The 22,956-nt window shown below is 44.8% G+C and overlaps 1 protein-coding gene across 12 annotated transcripts in view; it reads right to left on the bottom strand.

Annotated features, from left to right (window-relative positions):
• The window catches only part of LIMS1 (LIM zinc finger domain containing 1), a 74,298-nt gene that overhangs the window by 13,882 nt on the left and 37,460 nt on the right, over window positions 1–22,956 (bottom strand). For 5 of the 12 annotated variants that reach the window (XR_008232924.1, XR_008232925.1, XM_052773532.1 and 2 more), the window contains exons 1-2: window positions 5,549–6,247; window positions 3,130–3,289 (exon numbers count right to left, since the gene is read on the bottom strand). Coding sequence is in view for 10 of the 12 variants with exons in the window: in XM_052773532.1 (XP_052629492.1) it covers window positions 3,130–3,289; window positions 5,549–5,730 (342 nt within the window). In the remaining 2 variants the exon portion in view is untranslated. Of the gene's footprint in view, window positions 1–3,129; window positions 3,290–4,248; window positions 5,522–5,548; window positions 6,248–20,843; window positions 21,422–22,956 lie in introns of those variants that run through there. The other 7 variants (XM_052773537.1, XM_052773539.1, XM_052773540.1 and 4 more) reach the window with 4 other exon arrangements.

Below are 22,956 nucleotides of genomic sequence, written 5' to 3'. Positions count from 1 at the left end.
CTCCGGTGCCAGCCCACGGCGAGCTGTGCCGATCGGGGTCCCTGCAAGGAGCCCGGGGACACGTCCCACGGCGCGGGAGACCGGCATCGGCCTGACCAGTTCAGCTCCCACCCATGGAAAACAGCGTGACAGCTTATGACGGCAGTGTTTGACAGCTGATGTGATAAGCGGTTTAATGACTAACTACGGGAACGCTGCAAGGCTTGCGATAAGCGGGGGAAGAATATTTGACTTCCCGATTGCTAAGAGCTGGAAATAATTTCCAGGAAACACTAGCTTAGCTAAACCAGGCACAGAATAAACACAAACTCACGCCTGCGTTTACCCACGGGGAACCTGCTCAGAAAAACACGTTACCTGGTGACACCTCCAAACACATCCATCTTCTCAAAGAGCGCATTAAGCCAGTCAGAGGAAGATACCCTTTCTGCCTATCTTCTCCAGCCACTTTTTCTCGACAGCGATACAGAGTCCTCAGAGCACTGTCAGCCAACTCCTGAGCGTTGGCCAACCTAAGCTCACCCTCTACCTGCCTCGTTAGGGCTCTCTCCCCCAAACGCTGTCACCCAGTACATTCTCACCTCTAATACCGAGGGATCGAATGAAAGAAGAGCAAGCTGTGCCCTTGTCCGCCCTTCTCCTGAGCAGCACCACCGGGAAACATGTTGGGGTTTCCTCTGCAATCATCTCACTGGCCACTTCAGTGCTAAGTGAGAGTCCTTCTGGCAGCACGGGACCCGCGTGGACACCCTAAAGGGTGCAGAGACAGAGGAGAAGGCCCTGCCGAAGATTTCCCAGCCGAAACAGCCCCAAAGGCACGAGGACTGGGACAGCATGGATATCCACTGACCTCTCCACTCTCTAGAAGATGCCCAGGCCAGGCCAGTATAGGAAGGCTGGGTAAGATTTGTGAGCCATCACCTGAAGGCTGTCAGAGGGCTTAAACAGACCCAAAAGTCCCTCTCTTCAATGGCAGCAAACTTGCTGGTGCACAGAGAAACTGCAAGATCTTGTGGTGGACACGAGAAGGGCTAGAGGCAGAAGGGTGATGTGAAGTTCAAGCCACACGCAAGTCTTTACATATTCATTTAATCCTCATGACAATTATTTTATCTCTGTAATAGCTGTGGCAAAAAGGGTCTATTCTTAACTGAAACTTTCCACTTTCTATGTAACATTTCTCAAGAACAAAGTCTCTACCCAGCCTGAAAAAACCCTAGCAACGTTAACCAAAACATATTTAGTACACGGGGCTATTTTCATTCCCAGGACAATCTACTGACACTCACTTCTGACTTACTGTCTTTAACAGGGAGCCTCACTTTGCAGTAAGAGAGTGCTCAAAGACCAGCCATAATGAATACGAATGTTAACAAGGTAGCAGTAGGAAGCAAAATGCCTACATCCAATATATCTAAACACCACCAGGATACTTGCCCCTGCCAGGGAGATTCAGGTATGGCCACCCGTGAGCAATGGAGAGGTTGCAATATTCCTGGACCAGGTGCAAAAGTAAGACTTTCTTTCCACTGTGGTCCTTGTCCGTCCCCGTAGGAGATACAGGCTGCCTACAGCAGGATTTCTCAAACTTTTATTTTTAAGAAAGGACCATTCAACTTTCTAAAGGAGGTCCCTGGAATGTCTCACTGTTTTTTGAGTCAGAAAAAGGATTAATAAAGTACTCATTATTTAAAGAAAATACATTTTATTGTTTTAAGACAATTTCATTAACACAATTACAAATATTTTAGTTTTAAAACATTTATATCGCTTTACGTTTGCCTCAGGTCTTAACACGTCAGGATGGACTCCTTACCATGCCTGCAGGCAGGCAGCAGCTCGGTATATATTAACAATTGTAATGCACCGTGTAAGTATCTAGGGGGTGTTTTGTTTTGTTTTTATTTAATTGCTGCTGCCTTGCAGCTCACCTTTTGATGTCTTATGGAACACAAGTGGTGCATTTACCGCAATTTGTGCCACACTATCCCTACAGCACTGAAAAGTCTTTTGATCCTCAAACAAGGGGAGAGAAAGCAAACCCCAGGAATCCCCTTTGCCAGTCTCCTTTCCAATCTACATGCCTCCCTCAGCTTCTCCTCATCACCACGTAACGTGGCTCTGTAAAATTAGAAATACTATTGCGGAAGATAAACTGTTTTGCTCTTGCCACAAGGATGGCACACTGTATGTGAGAGCACAGCATCGTGCTTTTAACACGCTGCTCACCTTCCTTTTCAGATCACAGGATGACATAAATCCTGTAACCGCTACTGTAAGTTGGACTACAAGCTACTTCAGCAGGACCTTATCTCTCAGACAGTAATTCCCTGTCTCTCAACATCTACCCCTCCTTATACCAATCACTTCATATTTTATGAAGTAGTCTAAAGCTTTCACTAAAACCACTTTATGCTTGAGATAGCTGAGCCACAGCCTGAATCCCCACGATAGGGGAAGGCAAAATAAAATGACACAGATATCAAAATACCCATCTGAGGTGAGGGCAATCTACCTGGGGCTGAGAAATATGACTGAGAGCGGGTTTTAACCCTTGAAAGCATGTAAGAACTGCTAAGTCTGAATGCTCCAGTTTGTTAAACCTAGAGTTGACCCTACCTACACAGGCCCCATCTGGTTTGGGCTCTCTGCACACCCTGATCTCAGCATGCTGACTTACAGGTCATCACCATGAGGAACTTTTCACATGCCGTGCTGGCCTCACTCAACTCAGTGATAAACCTCCTATGGACCACAGGATGCTGGGGTCTCCCTCTATATGACTGTCCTCTTCTAAGAATTATGCTTTCTCTGTATTTCTGGTATGATATATCATTCTCAGATTTCAGGGGGAAAAAATCTGCACCAAGAAAGAAATGTCCAGCAGTTTTTTTCTCAGCTCTGATAACGTTAGGCTACGCATTTAAATAAAGTTATATACACTGATGTCCTCCAAATTAGCACAGAAACGCTTCTGCTTTTTTCTCCCTCTACTGGGCATATCCTTTCAGAGCCCAGTTCTTGCCACGGGACTTTTTAAGCTATCGATCTGCCCGTAGTTACTTCTGGTATGGGAATGAAGGCACAAGGCAAAAGCTGGGGGCGAGAGGGGCACCCTGCCCTGCTTACCTCGTAGAAGAGCCCTTCGGGAAACTGCTGAAAGCACTGGGCGCAGACGAAGCACTGCTCGTGGTACAGCTCACCGTTGCTGTTGACAATTTTCTCAGCAGGAGCAAAACCGCCCCTGCAGCGCTCACAGATGGCATTTGCAAGCGCGTTCGCCATGTTGCTGTCGTAAAAAAAAAAAAAGAAACGGAAAGAAAATTAGCCCAAATAGGCAACACTGCTGGTTGTGGGTCTCTTTTTTTTCCCCAAAGCCAACTGCATCAGCCTAACGCTAGGCTGCTCAACACAAGTTTTTCAATGGACTTAATGACTTGTGGCACCCCGTCAGAAATAAAACAGCCATTTCCCCCCTGCTCCCAAACTCTTTAGAAACAAAACCCCTGCAACGCACTGTAATAACTACTAATTCAAATAACCAAACAGAAACATCATTACTACAGATACATTTACAGGCTTTTTATGATAAGAAAAGGCAGGCAATTCAAAGAAGTACTATAAAAATGACAAAATACATTAGAATTAGAGAAAACAAGGGCAAATATTAGCAATAATCGAGGACTGGCATCATGCAGGAAAATAATTCCTAATTCTAAAATATATATAACAGCATTGGTTGAAAAACTCTAAATAAGCAATGTGAAAGAGTGTACAGTATCTAGTCTGGCAGATATTACTGAAAACCAGAGCAGGTAAACTATTATTCCTTATATAAGCTTTGCATAGATTGAAGTCATTTTACAAATTTAGTTTGAAGTCATGGGATTTTTTGTTGGTTTGTTAGGGTTCATGTCAGGGAGCTCAGCTCACGGCGTGCTGGTGTTGGTCCAGGGCCAAGGGGTAGAGTGGAAATGCTCTGGCTGCCCCACTGCGACCCACATGCAGGCCAGCACAAGCTGGCAAACCCATGCCGGGGATGCAAAAAATTACTCAAATAGCAGCCCTGGTTGCTTCTCAAAGGCACGTGACCATAAAATGACAGTGTGGTTAGCTGCAAAATATCAGAGAAATTAGCTACTTCACTAGGATTGTGTCCCCATCTGCAGAAGACAGTACAGCTGTGTTTCAGTTAATTAAGGCCAGAAAAAGGCTCACTTCATTTTTCCTTTGCAAACATTTTCTTACTCGTATCTAGACTCTCAAAGCTATGCCTTTCAGGATCACCTCTCTGCCCTATTACCATTTGAGAGGAGATACAGGGCAGTGGTCTGGTTTCATTACAATCTGACCAGAGCTGACAAAACCACTGACTCAAACATCTACCTGGAAGCTTATTAAACAACTGACATTATTTCAAACACATGTGCACGCACGCACACATTTTGATACAGCTATCATGCTGCGCCTGTAAGTGCAGAGTCCTCAGTCCTCTGTAAGATGCCAAGCCTTTCCCCCCCCCAAGGGACTAAGATTTCTTGGCTCCCACCGGGTTCAATAGGAATTGAATTCATTCCTTGCACAGCACCCAAGGGAGCAAGCAAACACCTGGCACATGGTTCAAAAAAGAATGTGCTTTATCTATTTCTTACGCTGTCTCACAGAAAAGCCCTACGCAAGGTCACATCTGACCAGTCATTATTAGCTCGGTTGGGTTTTTTTTTTCCCTCTCTCTAGAGATCTTTGCAGAAGAGGAAGACAGTAACTGCTATCCAAATATTCACTGCCCTCTCAGTGAAACAAGTGGGCAAATTTCACAAGGAGATCGGATGGAGGATGGTCTATCCCATACATAACCGACAAGCCTACAGACAAACTACAGTGATTATACATATAAACTGTGATTAAGTATAAAGCTCGCCAACGATCTCCGTGGATTGTGTATGCTTTCTGTCGGGGAAAATCTCAGTCATTTCACCCGTTCTCCTTATCAATCTAAATGAAGAATAATCACAACAGAAACTGGGATCTTTCATCATCACCTCAACAGTTCTCGAGCACTAAGGATCTTAAGTAAGTGCTGCCAGACATAAAGTACAATCCAAGCAAAAACATGAAACAAAGTTCAAAACCAAATGAAAACATAAAGCTTTCTTCCTCAGTATGCAAAAGTATACTTCACTTTGAAACGCATCATATATGTAACAACGGCGATGTATGTAATCCTTCTGCATTAGGGAAGCAGTTTATCTGTTTGCCCAAAACAATATGCAAACAACCTAAAGTCAGAAAGACTACTTGACAAATTCCAACCCCATTTCAACTGCCGATAAAGATTTCTGATGCAATTAATGATGAAGTTTAAAGCAACAGCTCAAATTTTAGTTGACGATTACAACTGGCAATGTATCAAGCAGAACAGTGGCAAAGGTTACATTAGAGAACGGCTTGCACAGCCTGCCCGGAGCTCAGATAATAAAATACATATGTGCAATACACCAATAATGTCACCGTAGTTACACCCCAAAGCTGAAGAGAATGAACTTACAATCTTGCATAAAAGTCACAAAACTCTTTGTAGAGTTTTATGTCACTGTGCCTACGTTGCAATTTTGACACCGGTTTCTCGCCTTCGTTTCCTGCAGAGTTGTGAGCATCAGGAGCGACATTGTGTGCGACCTCTTCATCCTCCGGGATGGGGTAAGGGTGAGCTCTGCGCTGGAAGTCCATCGCTCTCTAATTGCTTTCCCGGGTGTATATATTCTACGCTTATATCGCAGAGAAACCGTAGGCAAAGTCTGCAAAACAATATGCTGGACTTCCCCTTGCTCCCAGCAAAGTGATTTACTTTCACAGCTCTGTGTCATGTAGCCGGAGCGACTCAGCACCCTGCTAGAGCTTCAAGTTAAAAGTTCAGCAGCGGGGCGGCGAGCCCGTCACGCTGTGATTTACTGACGCTGGCTGCGAGCGGAGGAGCCCATTCCCCTCCCAGGCCCTCATGCAAACTCGGATGCTGGAAAGCGGCTTTGCTGCCGGCCGGCTGCTGATAGAAGCCGCCCAGGAGAGCGGTGGTGTGAGTAACCTACGTGAGCAAATATGTTCACCACCAAACTTCTCCGCAGCTACTTTCTGCTGAGGCGGGGTGGAGGCAGATTCCAACAATATTTTATCGTGCGCAAACCAGCAGTGGAAAGCACGAAGAGAAGACTTCTGTCGTTAGGTAAACATTGCTTTAATGCTACGGTATATTAATTACATTGTAAAAATGGCCTTTAACGTTCAACTTGTGTCTTAGAAGCCATGTGTGCTGAATTTATCTACAGGCATCTTTCTTCTTGTCAGTACTTCAGAGAAGGGGTAGGTACAGATGGATAGTTTGGTTTCTGTTGTGCTTCACAGGCCGTTAACCAAACTGCCAGGTATGCTATAATGGGGAATATATGAAGAAGGAAAAAAGAAGCTTGATTTCCAGTGATGTGCTGCGTTTAGAACAATTATCTAACGTAAGAACACTTACTGAAGTAATTTAGTGTGGATATTAGGGAACTGAGAGAGCAAGACCAGGAAGAAAGAATGAAAAATTAATCGCTCCTTCACCACAGAATACCCTCCTAATGTTGTAAGCATTTCATGGTTATATTCTATTTAAAAAACCTGTTGTGCACCACTTACTAGGGAAGGCTGGGTCGATTAGCTGCAGATCTGCAGCTAATAATTACCCTCCTGCAAGCTCTCCCTGCTCGAAGCACAGTGCTTGCGGCAGACGTGGGATACTCAGCTTCCAGCAACTGCAGACAAAGCAGGCTTTTGGGAAGCTGTCCCGAGAAACTCTCTCTCGCGTTGAACTGACTCAGCCTCGTTAGCAATCCACTGAACTGCCGAACCACATGCACTTCGTGCTCCTGACACACAGCACCTTGGTATTTGAAGAATCTGCTAGTCTGCAAGGGGGCACGAGAAAGCAGAGGAGGGCAGGAAGGAGACGAACAGAGGCAACAAGTAGAGAAATTAGGACTAGAAGATGACAAAGCATATGACAGAAGGTCCAGTCAAGGCTACTACCTCCTAATGCACCTTCACCTTCCTCGGACCTACTGCAGAGGGTCTGGTTTATGATGGTTTGGGGCCGTATCTCTCACCGCTAGTTGGGATAGCTCGCTCGTAAGCGTACAGCAGCACACACTACTCTCCACGCAGGCCCGGGCTCGCACGCAGCCGTCTTCCAGCAGCCTGGCCAACCCAGCGCTACGCTTCTGCTGCTGCCAAATTTGTGGGATGGGTTTGGTCAGGCATCTTTCCTTCGCCTCCCCTCGGTAGGAATCAACCCCTGGGCAAGCTATTCTCCTGTGCCACAGGACATCATGGTAGGTGGGACCCAGGCAGCATGACCCTGCTTATTTACCCGTCCGTAGGTGTGATTATCTGTCTTGCACCAGAGGTACCGGGACTCACAAGCTCTAACAGGCTAAGGAGGCTGCACCCTCACCACTGACACGGCTTGGCTGGAGCTCAAGCCCTATTTTTATCTGTCATGGAGCAAGCTCCAGATCAAGCAACGCTCAGGTTGTAGCCCTAAGCCATGATGATCTTGCCAGAGCACCGTTTGCAGGAAACGGAGCTGGAAGAAAAGGTTTCTGTGTCTGCTGGAGCACCGATGATGAAAACGAGCGCTGTCTGCCAACGGAGATGCAGGCGTAGTGATGCCGGCTCTTCTCCATTCTGCTTCCCAACATGTCCTGCACAGGTCAATGCTGAGCTTCTGTGGGTATGAAAAACTCCAGGGAGACTGATTGCAATGGACTAATCATGCTGATTCATCCAGGACTAGTACAGGTGCACCAACCCACTAAGATAAGAAACAGCAAGTCAGTCTGTCTCTTCCCCTTATCACTGACCATCTCCTCAATTTTTTTCTTGTCTTTTGTCCCAGAGGGCAGGCAATTCTCCTGGGAGGCTGCTGCTGCAAATCGGAGAGCCCTGAAGAGTTTCCTTCTGCCAGTGGACTACCTCGGTCCTTGCAGTAACCCAAAATCCACAGGCTACCAAGGTGGCTGGAAGCCACTTCTGCTGCCTTGTGTCTTCTGTGGTCAACAGGAAAACATTTGCTTGCTTCTTCAGCCTGCTACTGTACAGTCTTCTGCATGGCTGTAGCAAAGCAAGGAGTACAGAAAGTCAGTGCAACAAGATACCCATCCAAAAAGCCTGGTTTAATCTTCCTAGCTTTTTTCAAGAAGCAGTCCTACAAGGTAACAGGACTCCGTATGTGCAGTAAGTAGAAGCTGCCTGGTTCTCAAGGCCTATTGCCATTGCTGGTAGTGGAAATACTCCCAATTTGTTTTCCATTAAGCAAGAAGGGAGCTTGCCAGTTTAAAAAGGGCCTTTCTGCTACTGCAGGAAAACATAGTTTCTACTGTGAAGGTTTGGTAATCCACAAATCCAGAGCAGCTGGCCATCCTTCTCTCTTCTGTCATTTTGCTGGAGGCATGCTGCCAAGATCTGAAATACGCTGTTAAAAATACACGGCATTTTCATTAGGAAATTCTAGGTTACTCCGAGGTGAAGCCATCCATGGGGAGCGAGAAGCGTGGAGGGGATTGTTGGTTTGCAGCAGCAGCAGCTTCCCAAGGGCATTCCCTGGCATCTGGGACAAAACGTACCAGCCTGCTGTTAAGTAAGCAGTGATAAGGAGAAGAGAAAAGGGAGAAGTTAAGTATTTAACTGGAAAAGGTATGTAGGGAGGAAGGAGACAGACAGGCTCCTCCTGGTACACTGAGGATTTTATCAGAAGTCAGAGTTGATGGTGGGGAAGGTGCTAAAGGAAACGGCAGAAGAGGGGAGGGGAAGCATCCCACTGCGGCTACGGAGAAGGGCTTCGGAAAACAACAGCAAAAACAGCCACGCTGCTTTATCATCATCGCCGACGGACGACTGCAGCTCTGCTCGCACGCTGCCTTCTCTGGAGAGCTTTAAAATCCGGCTGCCCGAGCTGGTGGCTGCCAGAGGTGCACGGGGACTTTTACAGAGAAGGCTTGGTGGCCGGCCAGCCCCGCTGAGCATTTTGCTCCACGCCACAAATAGACGTGCCGAGCAGTCACGGCTCCAAACAAGGTGCTTGGCAAAAGCAGCTGCTGCTTGGCAACTTACTCGTGCCACCGTGAAATATCACTGCGTCGCCGGCGCTGTCGGGAGGCCACGTGCCCCATTGGGTTATGCAGGGTGCGGGGAAAAGTAATCATAGTGCATCCCTCCCCTTCCTGCATAGGTAAGGGTCATTCCGTTCTGACGATATTTAACACAGATGCCATGCAGTGGCCCTCACATGCAAAATACGGAACAACTAGAACAGAAGTTTTGCTGCAAAATATGCGTGGACTTGCAGTGCCCTGCGCTGATTTCTGCGCCAACCTTTCAAAGCACTAATTGACCTTTGGCATCTTTTTTTATTGAAATTAAAAACACTCTTGGGTTCTGGTTGCTGCAATTGTTTACCTCTTAAGCAATAAAATACTTTCTGTGTTAAGCTGGTCTCCTAAGGCAATTTGAAAGAAGGTATAAATCTTTTCTATAATAAAAATGCGCATTACAGGCAGGATTTTCACATGTGCCTAGCACTGCTCTAACTCCTGTTTCTATTAAAAAGGATGGAAAACCATCTTGAAACCACTGCAATAAAAACCAGGTGAATTCTGAGCGCTCCTAAAAGTTTCATCATTTAGTCTTCACCACAAAAAGCATGATTAAGCTTATGTGGTGAGAGTTTAAACAGGGCAAACAAGAAGGCAACTCTAGCTGTTTCATATACTTCAACATAAATTTATTCTAGTATAAACATGTCCAAAAAATGCTTTGGTCTCTGCAAACAGAGAAGGTTCACATTCCATCTCTCCATAAGGAAATGAATATAACTGGAATAAACAGGTAAGCAGCACCTTCCCACACAATGTTTTATCAGCCATACAAGCACAGTGAAAAATCAGTCTCTGACAGAAGTCGTAGAAAGGGAGAGCAATATTTAACTATAGCATTTTCCTGTTCCAAGTAGTATTTCAAAAAAATGTTGTATTTTCTTCCTGCTGGTTACAAACATTACCAAATGAAGCCATGCTTCCTGTAAAAACAGAAATTACTTCTTCTGTGTACAGATACTTGATACTCTTTGAAACAGCCATCTCTTCCTTCCCCACTACTATTTTTTGAATCCTATGCAGACAGGAAAAACAGAACATCAAAAAGACGAGAGCTCTAATAAATTTGTGTTGCATGAGATGCAGCATACTCTCGGTTATTCTTAAAATCTGCACCCTGTGTAGTTGACTGCATAGTTTATACTTTACTATGGTAAATACACTGTATCCAAACTCTTCCAACCCAAACATTTTAAAGATGCATTTGCACTAATGCATTTCATGTAACAACATTTATATCCCCATTTTCAATTTAAGAACAATAAAAAAAGTCAGCTACTCAATGCTAGAGGCTACACATCAAATGCCTCTGAGACACTCTCTCTGAAAAGAACCATCTTTTCAAGACTGATGAGACAACATCAGGCCCACCAAGCTCAAAAGGGTCCTTCTGTTTAGGTGTACACACAGTGAACTTCACAACACTGAGGCTGTTCAGTTCTAAAATTTGAAAGTGTTTGGGCAGAATAATATTTATACTGGTGGAAATCAAACCACTGGAAAGTCAAGGGATGCACAATAGAGTGTGATCAGGCAATTGCAAGCAACTTACAACTTAGTGTATGTGTGCTCCTCCTCCATTGCTTAAGGAACAGATTTAAAGTTCAAGTATGTAAAAAGGTATGAGGTTGATCTCTGCATTTTCTGACATTTCAGGAAAATAGCATCCTGGCTTGTATCAGAAATGGTGTGGCCAGCAGGACTAGGGAAGGATCGTCCCCCTGTACTCGGCACTGGTGAGGTCGCACCTCGAATATTGTGTTCAGTTTTGGGCCCCTCGCTACAGGAAAGCCATGGAGGTGCTGGAGCGTGTCCAGAGAAGGGCAACGAAGCTGGTGAAGGGCCTGGAGCACAAGTCCTGTGAGGAGCAGGTGAGGGAACTGGGGTTGTTTAGCCTGGAGAAAAGGAGGCTGGGGGGAGACCTTATCGCTCTCTGCAACTACCTGAAAGGAGGTTGTAGCGAGGTGGGGGTCGGTCTCTTCTCCCAAGTAACAAGGGATAGGACAAGAGGTAACAGTCTCAAGTTGCAGCAGGGGAGGTTTAGGTTGGATATTAAGAAAAATTTTTTCACCAAAAGGGTTATCAAGCATTGGCACAGGCTGCCCAGGGAAGCATTGGAGTCACCATCCCCGGAGGTATTTAAAAGACGTGTAGATGTGGTGCTTAGGGACATGGTCTAGTGGTGGTCTTGGCAGTGTTAGGTTAATGATTGGACTCGATGATCTTATGGGTCTTTTCCAACCTAAATGATTCTATGATTTTAAAATGCTGCACTACCATATTTCTCTTCAGAGGAACGGTTTCCTAGCACTAATATTCAGTTCATGTCACGCGTCACTGAAATCCACCAAAAATCCGTCACCGAATCCTTAGTCTAAAGGCAAACACCAGCCTTTGCTTCTGCCTTAGCCATCTGCCTGCGCTCGCTGGAACCGATGTTTTCACAAGCCGAACACCGTGACCTGAGCAGTTCATCCAGAAACTATAATTAATACCATGACTCAACATAACACCCCAGCTACCAGGAGAGGCTTCCAGTACATTCACGCAGTTCCTTGTAGGGCAGAGATAACTGTATCACCAGGCTTCCCAGCTCGCAGTGACATCCTTATTACAGTGACGTCTCCACTGGAGTCACCGTGCTGAGGACTGACCTTCAGCTTTACTAACCGGCGTGTCACTTCCACACACATCTCCCCTCAAATATTACTATTGATCTACACCTCCAGCAATATAACCTCTCGAACCATTTTTCACCTTCATTAAGTTTGTTTTTCTATTCTGTATGAGGAAGTGCAAAGTTTTTCATTGCCTGAATTGATTTGTTTGGGGCAGAAATAGAACATGGTAAAGAAAACATCTCCTCAGCTGTTGCTCTTCTCTCACACACATAGTAAATAGTAATTATTAGTCGTTCTAGGTTTTGGTTTCACATTTTTCTCTTCCCACATTCACTGCAGCATCACCAAGCTTTAAAACCAGCAGAGGATGGCAGACAGCTGAGCCATCTGCAGCTAACATTGCAGAATTAAATAATGGCCCTAATATTCAACAGCTGAAAGAGAATAACCAGAAGCGATTTATGCTCCTAAGAGTCAAGCATGAGTAATGTATAGACAAATAAAGCTAATACAAAATAGCATTGCTTTCATACTTCATTATGACAGCCTTAACATTTTGGGTAATACAAACTGAAGGTCTTAATCTTGTACTTTATATTTATTAGCTCTTCAATAGTAGTAGCAGACCTGTCAAGTATGCCCAAATGAATTTCAATAGCAGTTAGTGCAAAGCAAGACTTCCACACATGTTCCAAACTGAAGGCTTTGGTAACTATTGCAAGGTTTTTTGAAAGTAACGGTTTCCGCCCCAACAACTGACTAACCCTGAATGAGTAAAGGAGGAGTGAATGGTTATAATATGTATTACAAGACTTGCGAAGGAAGACGTAGAAGTTAACCCTTGCAACAGCGTATTGCTGGGATTATCTGGAGGAGCGGCACAGGTTATTTGCTTGGCAGAACAGAAGCGAAGGGAAAAGAGAAGACGACAGGGTTTTGTGCTTTGAATCAGAAGGGTTCCAGCCCTGCCAAACCTCCTTCCCCTTTGCTATGTACCATGGAGAAGTGGGTAGGTATAATGTGAGGATTAGCTTTAGAAAGGAATGTAGTTTAAAACTAAGCTATTACTTGTACACTCCGGGCAAAACTCATGACCTGCAACCTGGTAACTCATGGAGCTATCCTATCCTGAAGCTGCACTGCTACCGTGTCCCTTAAAAAAAAAAAATTAAATAATATAAGAAGCAGCTTTTTTAATATATCAGAAATATAGTGTATGCTTCAGTTTCTGGAGTCAGTGACGAGAAACGTGCAAAACAATAACTGAAAAGCCAAACATCAAGCAAGAGAAACAGCTTTCAATGCAAACTTTCCGTACCGGAACAAGAAAGGGACCAGCCAGGGCAGTTTTGAGTCATGACTCCGAGTGGGTAACATTTTTCCAATAGCTGCACAGAAACAGAGTTCAAAAGGTAGACTCGACTCGGGATCAAGAACTTTATGATCTATGAAGAGCATGGCATGCATGGATTTAACATGCTGGAAAAGACAAACGCCATTTCACATCCGCTTCACCTTTGTCCATCCGTTCCTTGCTGGAACTGCCTGAATCTTTTGAATCTTTCATTGAAAAAGGCACAGCTGAGAAATGCTGCCAGGTATTGCTAGCTGTGTCTGCCAATATGTTATTTCCTTTGAGGCTAATAGCTAATAGTTTTTAATTAATTTTCTTCTACCTCTATCATGGCCATTAGACCAGATAGAGAAAGCAGAAAAGCTACAGGGAAATATGTCACAAAAGTCATAAACCAAATTTCTCTTGTTGGACGAAAGGCTCCAAAAAATCACGAACTTCATCTCCTTGATATATAAAGACACATCACAATCTGCTGGCAAAGCTGAGCAGTATCATCCAAAAACACTGCTCACAGAGCGCTGTATATGAAACCATTATTTCAAAATGCTACCAGGAACTACCTAAAATCAGAAGTTTCCACAAAGATGAAAACTGAACAATGCCAAAAGCTGCTATGACAAATCAAGCAAAGAAAAAATGAACACGCAACCACGTGCACTACAGCATCAGATGATACACAGGAAAACTCAGAGCATCACTCATGTTTGGGAAATGTCCCGAGATTCCTGGGTGCGAGGTGAGACCGGAGGAGTTAACCGAAGGGAAAAACACTGAATGTCACAAACTCTGCAGGAAGTCCCCAAGCCACGCTGGCAGCAAGCTGGGATTACTACCAAGGGAAATCCCATAAAAGGCCCGCTCTTTCCTTCTACCTCCCTCCACAGGCATCAGCTTTTGGCCACCGTCAGAGGCAACACACTCAGCAAGCTGGAGCTGTTCCCATGTCTGGAGAGCATCATGTAAAAGGCTCACGGTCCTCTCGAGGACACGGTGTCTGTTAGCTTTGCATTTCCTCCAACAGCTCAGAGACCACAGGAAAACAAAATAAACAGAAAGGGAACCCAAACTTACAGCCTTTAAGCTTGTTCTCCCCGATGCCTGCAAGTTGGTAATTTTTATTAAGTGGTGACATTGACATACTTTAGTTTTTCTCTCCTCTGCAGAATACTTCTGTGTGTAAATTCACTTCAGTGTGACAGACTGCACTCAAAGGAGAGCTTAATTATAATGAAGAATAATGAGCAATCACAGTACATTTTCTGTAGAGAACACCTCTGATTAGGTGTTATCAAAACACATGAAAGCAAAGCAAAAAAAAGAAACCTACGATTTATCTTTAGCCAGCTAATCCTGTAAGAAAGAGCAATGAAAATCCTAATTGCTATAATCACTGCAGTTTAACAATTTACTGAAATCACAGATTATTACAATGAGGCAAGCGTAAGAAGAACAGCAGTAATTGCTGGGGTTTCTGTTAAACAAGCAGCTACCTCCGGTCATTTGGAGTCAGGGGAGGTGACAGTCAGGGTGAGCAAGTCAAACAAAATCGCTTGGACTTGTTATGCAATGCAGGAGAGAAAGGGTGAGAGAGAAGGCAAGAAAAAACCGGGTGTGTTCCTCATGAGTTATTTTAACCCCTAGAGCAATGAAAAGTACAGCACAAATGAGAAGTAAAGCCTCTAGTCATTTGGATACCTCAAACTAAGGCTCAACGCAAATTCTAAGTATCGCAATATTAAAATATAACTATGAAGCATATTTTTGCTGGCTGGAAGTTACTATAATTAAGAATAATAATTCAGTGTTACATTTACATGGACAAATCCTCTCTTCAATTAGAGCAGCTAGCAGATGAGCCAAATTATTTTTTAATCAAGAGTTCCCAAGCATCTGATTCAAATAAGTATTTCTAGGTCCCAATGCTCTACTACTCCAGCAGTTTCTAACCACAACAAAAGAAGCAGCATAATTTTTTTGTGGCTTAACATTTATTTTCAAGCTCTTCCTGGTTTAATAAATTAGTCTCTTTTTACCAATGTATTGACTAATTACTGCTTTACCTGCTGACACTGGCGCTGTGAGCAAGTGAAACATCTACTTACAGAAAGCGGCTATATAAATATTAACATTTGTGATGCCATTAAGAAACGTTACCAGTGGAAATAAAATTTAAGAATGCTTCCAGGTGCAGACAGATCTTTTCTTTCTGCCTTCCCCTGCCCTCAGTACCCTAAGGCATCTGAAAACTCAACAGCATCCCTGGTTCCCCAGACGGTCCCCAACCAGCATCTTCTTCTCTCCCTCCTAGGACGAGCAGGAGGTCTTCAGGGGGGAGATGCAGCTGGAAACAGCTGCACACCTTGGCTGGCTGCTACGCATGGGGCTGAGGAGATCTGTGACCTCGCACAGCTCCCAAATGCTGTATCTCATAAAGAGAGGGAGGCACTCAGCCCTACCGCATTGCTGATGTTTGGGGGATTTTATTCATTTGTTTCTTTTTATACTCACCTACGAGCTTTGCCGTGCAGAGCCTATCCCCCTAAGGCTCAGTGGGACGTAAGAATGTGCTTATGTCTCCTATTTCATCTGCGAGGGAGTCTTTGTGCATGAAATTTTGGGGCACATCCACATGCCTTCCAGTCTGGAGTCAGTGTGCAGAGGCAGGCGGGAGCCTGAACGGACCCAGCAGAAGATTGCCTGCACCTACTCAGGCAGATGTACCCATCAGCTTCAGCAGCAGAGAGCAAAGGGAAGGCAGATACTTTAAAGCTGTTAATGTGGAAAACATCCACGGTGCTTTCTGCACGAGAGAACAGAGCAGTGAACTACCTGAGTAACTGACAGCCACCAACTGAAGCTTGCCGATGATTATTTGTTGCAAATGCTGAAATGTTCTGTTTGGTAAAAACTTGAGACTATCCTCTTCAAAAGTTGTTTGCATTTTTATTTGCATTTGAACCTATATGAACTTAGAAAAGAGAGCTATGGACAACAATCATCAAATTCACTTTAAGTGTAACTGTCAAAAAAAAAAAAAAAATTGCCCCTGCTTTTCCCAGTAGCTTGTATTGAGCTTTGGAAATTAATAGTATCAAATTTTTTAGAGGAATCATTCTATTTTTACAAAGGCCACAGGATCAGAAGGGGAAAGAGCAAAAATAGCAAGCATACCGCTACTGTTAAGTGACTCCTAATGATTAATCATAAATGTATGCGTACAATTTCCTTTGCATCCTGTTTGCTGAGGAAAGCAAGAAAGAATAGCTCAGCATACAGAGTTTTTACATGCCATTCTAAAGACAAGGCAAGACAAGATTTATCAGAGATGTCATTTTTTTCCCACCAAATCAATATAGGCGGAAAAGAACAAGTCTTCCCCTCCGTTCTGAAAAGCAGATTTCTCAGGTTGCATTTAGTTCAATGACTTTTGCATCTGCTGCGGACAGGGGAGAGATGAAGGTGCCAGGCAGCTGCCTGCGCTTTGAGCTCTGCAGCTGGGGAGCATCCTGCGTAGTTAAGGTCAATGCACTGGTGAGCCCAGCTCAAGCAGGGGAAGGGAGGACTGCGTTCAGCATCCCTGCCCCAGCGGAGGTCTAAACCGAGCACATTTTTGTACTGTGCAAGCTCAAGAAAAGGATGAGCTATCCAGACCACCTTTTATGTGGGGCAGGCAGGCTCCCTATAAAGTCAGCAATGCACCCGTAACATCTACAGCAGCACATTAAAAGGCTTCCAGAGCGGTTATGGGGTTTGTTAAGCGATACATGGAGTGGGAGAAGTGGAAAGAGAAGCCGAATTTCCCACCCCCATCAATGTGCTGTGCTGTCAGGACACGGGCTGGCACTCCTTCCACCTCACCGCAGGTGATGGGACAACCTGGGCATGGGTTATGCCAGGAGGAGCTGGGGCGGAGGGGATGAGAGAGGCTCCCTGGGAGGGAAACTCACTCCATCCTAGGACAGGTTTCTAAAGGAGGGGGATGAGTCCTACCCTCCCACCCCGGTCCCGATCTCAGTTGAGTTTAGGGCTTGCTATTTACGGCTTTCCCTTGAAATGCCCTCACTCCCCTCAACTGGATGGGCTCCGGCGGTCCTTCCCAGCCCCCTCAGGTCCTCACCGCTGCCGGCAGGACCGCTCAGCCATCGCACCGTTCCACCAGCAACACTGAGGGAGCTGGGGCAGATTTTGAGCTAGCACCAAGCCCCAGCCTGTAAACTGCAGCTGGGCAGTGGGTGCAATGCAAGGCGTTGAGCTCCGTCCGCAGCAGGACGAGGAATCACAGCAATTGGGTGGGCAAAATGAGCAAAACTGTGCACTAAAGTAAGCTTTGCTGCTTGCGAAGCAAAGCAGGTAGCCACAGCTGCATGAGATGAGTTCCCCTCAAGACAACCTGGCACCTACTTGCTAGAGCAAGAGGTGTTTGGAGAGACTCTGTTAAATTCAAACATTCATTTAGGAGCTTCTACTGTAAACAGAAATCTGACAAGCTACGACACTTAATGCTAAGAGCCAAAATATATTCCTACAGTCTTTCCTGCAAAAGACTGAGGGAAATGAGCGTAGAGACTGACTCATCATAAACTGAATAGCAGATCTGGAAGACGATGATGGGGGTCAAACCTCTGGGTGAAGTGACATCAGTGGACACAGATGCAGAAGCTAAAGCTCGCCTTCCTGTTGCGGAGCTCAGAGTCCCACGGCACACGACCTATCGTGAAGCTATGTCAACACAGGAAATTATTTTTATACTGTAAAGAGAATCGTTTCAAGCAATTTTGGTTCCTGGAAAATAAAATGTATGCGCTACATTATATGATAAACATACGCTCTGTACACATTTAGGAGTTCCAGTACGTTGCTTCACAGTGCCCTAATTATTAGTAATATCTCAGGTGTTTTAAGTACAAATGACACTGACGTTCCCAGGAAAGAGCAAAGGCAGAATTTCGGCACCAAGCCCCCCCGAGCTGCTTTGCAGCGCTGACACCGCCAACACTTGGCGAGGTCTCGGCCGCAGTTTGCGGGCGCGTTAAGTCCCCGTCCTCCCGAGCAGCATCCAGCTCCCGCTGCGATGGCCGGACCCAGGAGCCGCAATGACAGCGGTGCTTGCAGCAGCAGAGGGGAGGCAGCCCGAGACACCCCGCAGCCAAGGCGAAGGGGCACGAACGGCTGTCCGTCGGATTACTTGCTGCTGGTTTGTGCCTTACCAGAGGACCACCCCAGCCCGGATCCCAGGAAACCGCTCCCAAAGGAGACAGAGACCTCAACAAGGGCAGGAGAGAGAAGTCCAGTACTGGGGTAAGGTGTAAAAGGCTGTAAAATGAGAACAGGCAGATAGCATGCATGACTTTAACAAAGGGCGATTTTCTTTTTTTTTTTTTTTTTTAAATACAGAAATTCTCACAGAGTATCCTGAGGACATTGGCATCTCAAGTACATTTTGGCCCAGGATTAGAAAAATACGGTACTTGAACCGAGAGAGCAGCTTTCAGCGAACTGTTCCTCGAGGGCTGATATTATTTAACACATGTGGATTAATATGTATGTAAAACGAAATACAAAGGCACTAGAACAAAGAACTGGAGAGAGAAACTACAGGAGGGCATTGCAAAGCCATGGAGGATGGCAAGCTATATTTAGCAGACATGAAAGAAACCCTGTCTTTCTTGTGGACTCCAGATACTCTGAAAGTATTTGCTAAGGACAGCCATCTAAGTGTCGCCGGGTAGAGCACATGAAAAAAGCTAGAAGTTTCCAGTTTTAGAAAACTAAAGAACTTTTTTCCTCTTTGTTCCCGATTGCTCTTTGCCCTGTTGTTATGCCATTATTTTGTATTTACAATGCCATAGCCTTTTGTCATGGAGAATGCAGTAAAAATGACAAATCAGGCTGCCTGGCAACACACTGAAATACCACCAAAATGGGTAAGGAAGGAGCAAGGTTTAGTTTGAATAAGAACCAGCTTAAGCTGTTAGCAAATACAAGAGAAGCTCTGTCTTTAGGTACGAGTTGTTCCCCTGCTCTAGGAGCATCATCTGACCATGCTCTGTTCACCTTCTTGTATCTCCTATACCCTGCCCTGAGCTGATTCATAAGTCCCCTGATCTGCTATTTCCTCCAACTTGGATTTTATTTCTCAAGACCAATCCCTGTTTCACATATTTCTCATCTTTAACCGCAAGAGGCTCAGGAAAGGATCAAAACACCTGGACTTACACTGGTACAGACAACCCCTTCCCCCCACCCAGCCCTAAAGGGTCTCGTTCCTATCTTGGATGTGCATATAAATAAGAGAAACAGCAACACAACCATAGAGAGCTAGCACTCATTTTTATGTATATGCTTTAAAAAGCAGCTTTCTTTTCCCTCAAAGGATCTATTCTTCCTCATTGCTAGTTTTGTATAAAAGAAACTAAACATAAAAAAGTCCAGAATCTCTGCACATCTCTTACTCTACTAATTGATTATTCTTCCATCTATAGTCATATAAATATAATATATATTGCTAATGCTATTAGAAATCCACCTAGGAAATCAATTCAGCATGAATACTATAAATAGATACCAAGCACACGTATCAGACCCGAAAGTTAACACATTCCTAGAACTGATGCGCTATTTCTGATATCTCATGGCAAATAATCTCATTATGATGATACATTTTGCCACAATAATTTTTAATTAAGGTGCTTAGTTATAACAAAAGGGTAAATCCCCCAAATCTGAGTACTCATCCTTCTGAAATTGCTAACTCAGGTAATGAAAGCACAGTAACAAAACCCCTCTAAATTACACAGCACTCCAATCTGATGCACAACCACCACCAACGAAAAATAATCTAAAAATACAACCAGAGAACAGGCATTAGGATATAGGAAGTGCTTCCTCTCCACCGAGGCTTTTGTTAGCGTTTACACAAGGATCCTTTTCTGAGGAGCCTGAAGTGGGAACAGATTGCTTTCACACCGAGCACACTTAGAAAAAAAACTTTGCATTTTTACTTTTTTTTTGGTGTCTGTACTTACTCAGGTTACAAACAATCCTCTAATCTCCCCGCTCCAAGCAGAGGCTTTTTGAAAATTCTCTGTTACTCTTTAAAAAGGCACGTAGCATCAGGAAGATAACCCTGGACATTAAATGGCTTTCTGATTTTTGGTCACCCTTCCTGGCTAAGGTCAGGCTAAGTGGTCCTGCTGCATTCTTCTGTCTAAAGCCCTTTCCACAACAAAGAACCCCCCATGAAGAAAGCCAGAGCCCAGGACCCCCAGCCCCTCGGAGGGGCTGCGCCAAGACCCCCGACAAGCAGCGCAACCCCCAGCGCCCAGGTGACCCAAAACCGACTTCAAACCAGAGTGAGCAAAGTTGTCGGGCTGCGGAAAGTTATCTACTTGCAAGTGCTGGCTGTCAGAAAGGATCCAGAAGCAACCACCGGCTAATATTTGCCCTTCCCAGAGCCAGGGAAGGGAGTCACACCATCGCCAAAACCCACAAGGTCACCGTACGGCTCCTGCGATCCCCCCTTCGGAGTTTTTTTGCCGTAGCGCTTCGGGACTGCTTCTCGACGCATGTGTTTTGCAGTGACTTTCCCGAGCCGTGTTTGCATTTCGTTTCCTAAAACCGCCGAACAAAGCGAGCAGGCTGCCGAGAAGGGCTCGGCGGTGCCTGTCAATTCGCACTCACCTCAGCTTCTCTTCGTGTGACCCGGGCAGTCCCACGCTATCCGGGCGATCCCGTCTCCTCCTGTACAGACCTGAATGTGACAACTCTTTCAGCTGCAAGGCCGTCATATTTCTCTACCTGGAGGGTTGGAATTTTTTTTTTTTTTTTAAAGGGGGGGGGGGGTGTGCGCTCGCGTGCGTGTTTTGGCTTTTGAGTTGGGTCGTCCCCCCCCCCCCTTCTCTTCCAGCCTCTTCCAGATGTTGCTGCCGAGGAACGCGCCAGCCAAGATGCCTGGAGAGAAGAGGTTCGGCGGCGTGTTCGGCACACCTGCGCCCGCCGGAGCGACCAACCTCCGCAGGCAGGGCAGGCAGGGCAGGCAGGCGGCCGCTGCTGCTGGGTTTCCTGTTTCTCATAGGTACACACCCTCCCGAAGGGCACCACGTTTCCTTTATCGCTGGATCGCACCTCAGGGATGTCTGCCCCAAACTCACCGCCTGCCCTCCAGCTTTCCTTCAAACTCCCGCTGCCCCGGCGGGAACGACCCCGCCGTGGGGTGCAAAGCCTGCCGCTCGCCCAGCACCTCCTGCGAGGAGCTGAAAATCTCCAGGGCTGCCATGAGCTGTTAACTCTTTGCCGCTATAATTTAGGACAAAAAGAGAGTCATCAGCGCTACGGAAAGTCGGCGTTACTCGAGCACGTGAGCAAACTCCGATAGGGAGATTAATGCAGCAAAGCAACTTCAGTAACCAGCGTTAAAATACTCTTTTGGAAACAAAACAGCCCTGCGCTTGTCAGAAATTGCCCTTTTCCATGCATCTTGAAAAGCAGAAGAAAACCGCAATGTATTTTTCTTCCTACTCTCAGCTATCAAAACATAACCGCCGTAACTATTTGTCACATTTTGTAGTGATGGAGTGTCCTGTGTAATTGTAAAACAGGAATGAAAGTGCTTAAGGTTTCCTGTAAGACAGGAAGGTGACTAGCAGGGATTTGCAAGCTCTGCGTCTCATCTCAGTAATTTTTTAGTAATAAAACTCTTTTCTTCAACTTAAAAGGAGGCTTCAGAAAAGCTTATCACTTCTTGAAAAATTTTTACAATTTCTGTGACGTTATCCTTGGCACACATGAACAAAAACTTAATTCAGAGTTTTTACTTCTATGTTGAGAGTTGGGGAGGGTGTGTTTTTTAAATGAACTTGCATTTAATAAAAGCCAAGAAATCTAAGAATTCAAGGACTGTTTTGACAAGGATAGGGAACAAGTTCCATGTAGTATGAATTTCATAGTTCATTATTAAAGTGTTTATTTTGTAGCAGAATACATATAAGAGTATTTTTGAATTCTTGTCACACAGAAAAGCATAACATACGTAATACTGGGTACATCACGACACCAATTTTGTCAGGATCACCAGACTGAACACAAGCACAGTAATTTTACATAATACTATCAATATGTGCTTCAGTCTGGAATGTCATCAAGATATAATATAAAACATCACACAGTGGAAAAATAACAGAAATTCTTTTGGAAAGGAATCACATAACATGCCAAATAGATAATGGTTGGAGATATTCAAAGGGATTTATATGATGTTAGAAGGCTGCACACACTGAAACGTCAACAAGACATCTGAGCTCCTGTCCTCAGAAAATAAAAGAGAGAATGGTCACGATATTTGCCTAAACATGCTGCATTCCAGTTTCAAATGATGTATTTAAAATTGTTTCTCAATCTGCAGTAGGATAAGCTTAAACATAATTAAATGCCAGTTCCCCGCAGTCAATCAGCAATTCAATGAAAAGTTAAGGACGGCAGATGACAGATGCTCATGGCACAGCAGCTTTTATACATTACCAGCAATTTTTACTGTGCTTTAAATATCAGTGTACCAATGATTTATCTTTGTCCAAACAATCAATTTTAGATAATAATAATCTAAAAAGTGAAGACAGAATAGATTTTTTGCTGCTAAAAAGCTCTTTGTAAACTAATGAAATTGAACTATTACCTACAAAGTTGTTCATAAATTTTTACTCACTACAGTAGCAGTCTCTTCAGTTTATACTGAACACATTTGTGTTAATCATGACACAAGTCTATCAAAAATTAAAGGACAACTCTTCACCCACTC

The sequence above is a fragment of the Harpia harpyja genome, chromosome 22 (genome assembly GCF_026419915.1).
Source record: "Harpia harpyja isolate bHarHar1 chromosome 22, bHarHar1 primary haplotype, whole genome shotgun sequence".
Classification (NCBI taxonomy): domain Eukaryota; kingdom Metazoa; phylum Chordata; class Aves; order Accipitriformes; family Accipitridae; genus Harpia; species Harpia harpyja.
This window is presented reverse-complemented; position numbering and strand designations above follow the sequence as displayed.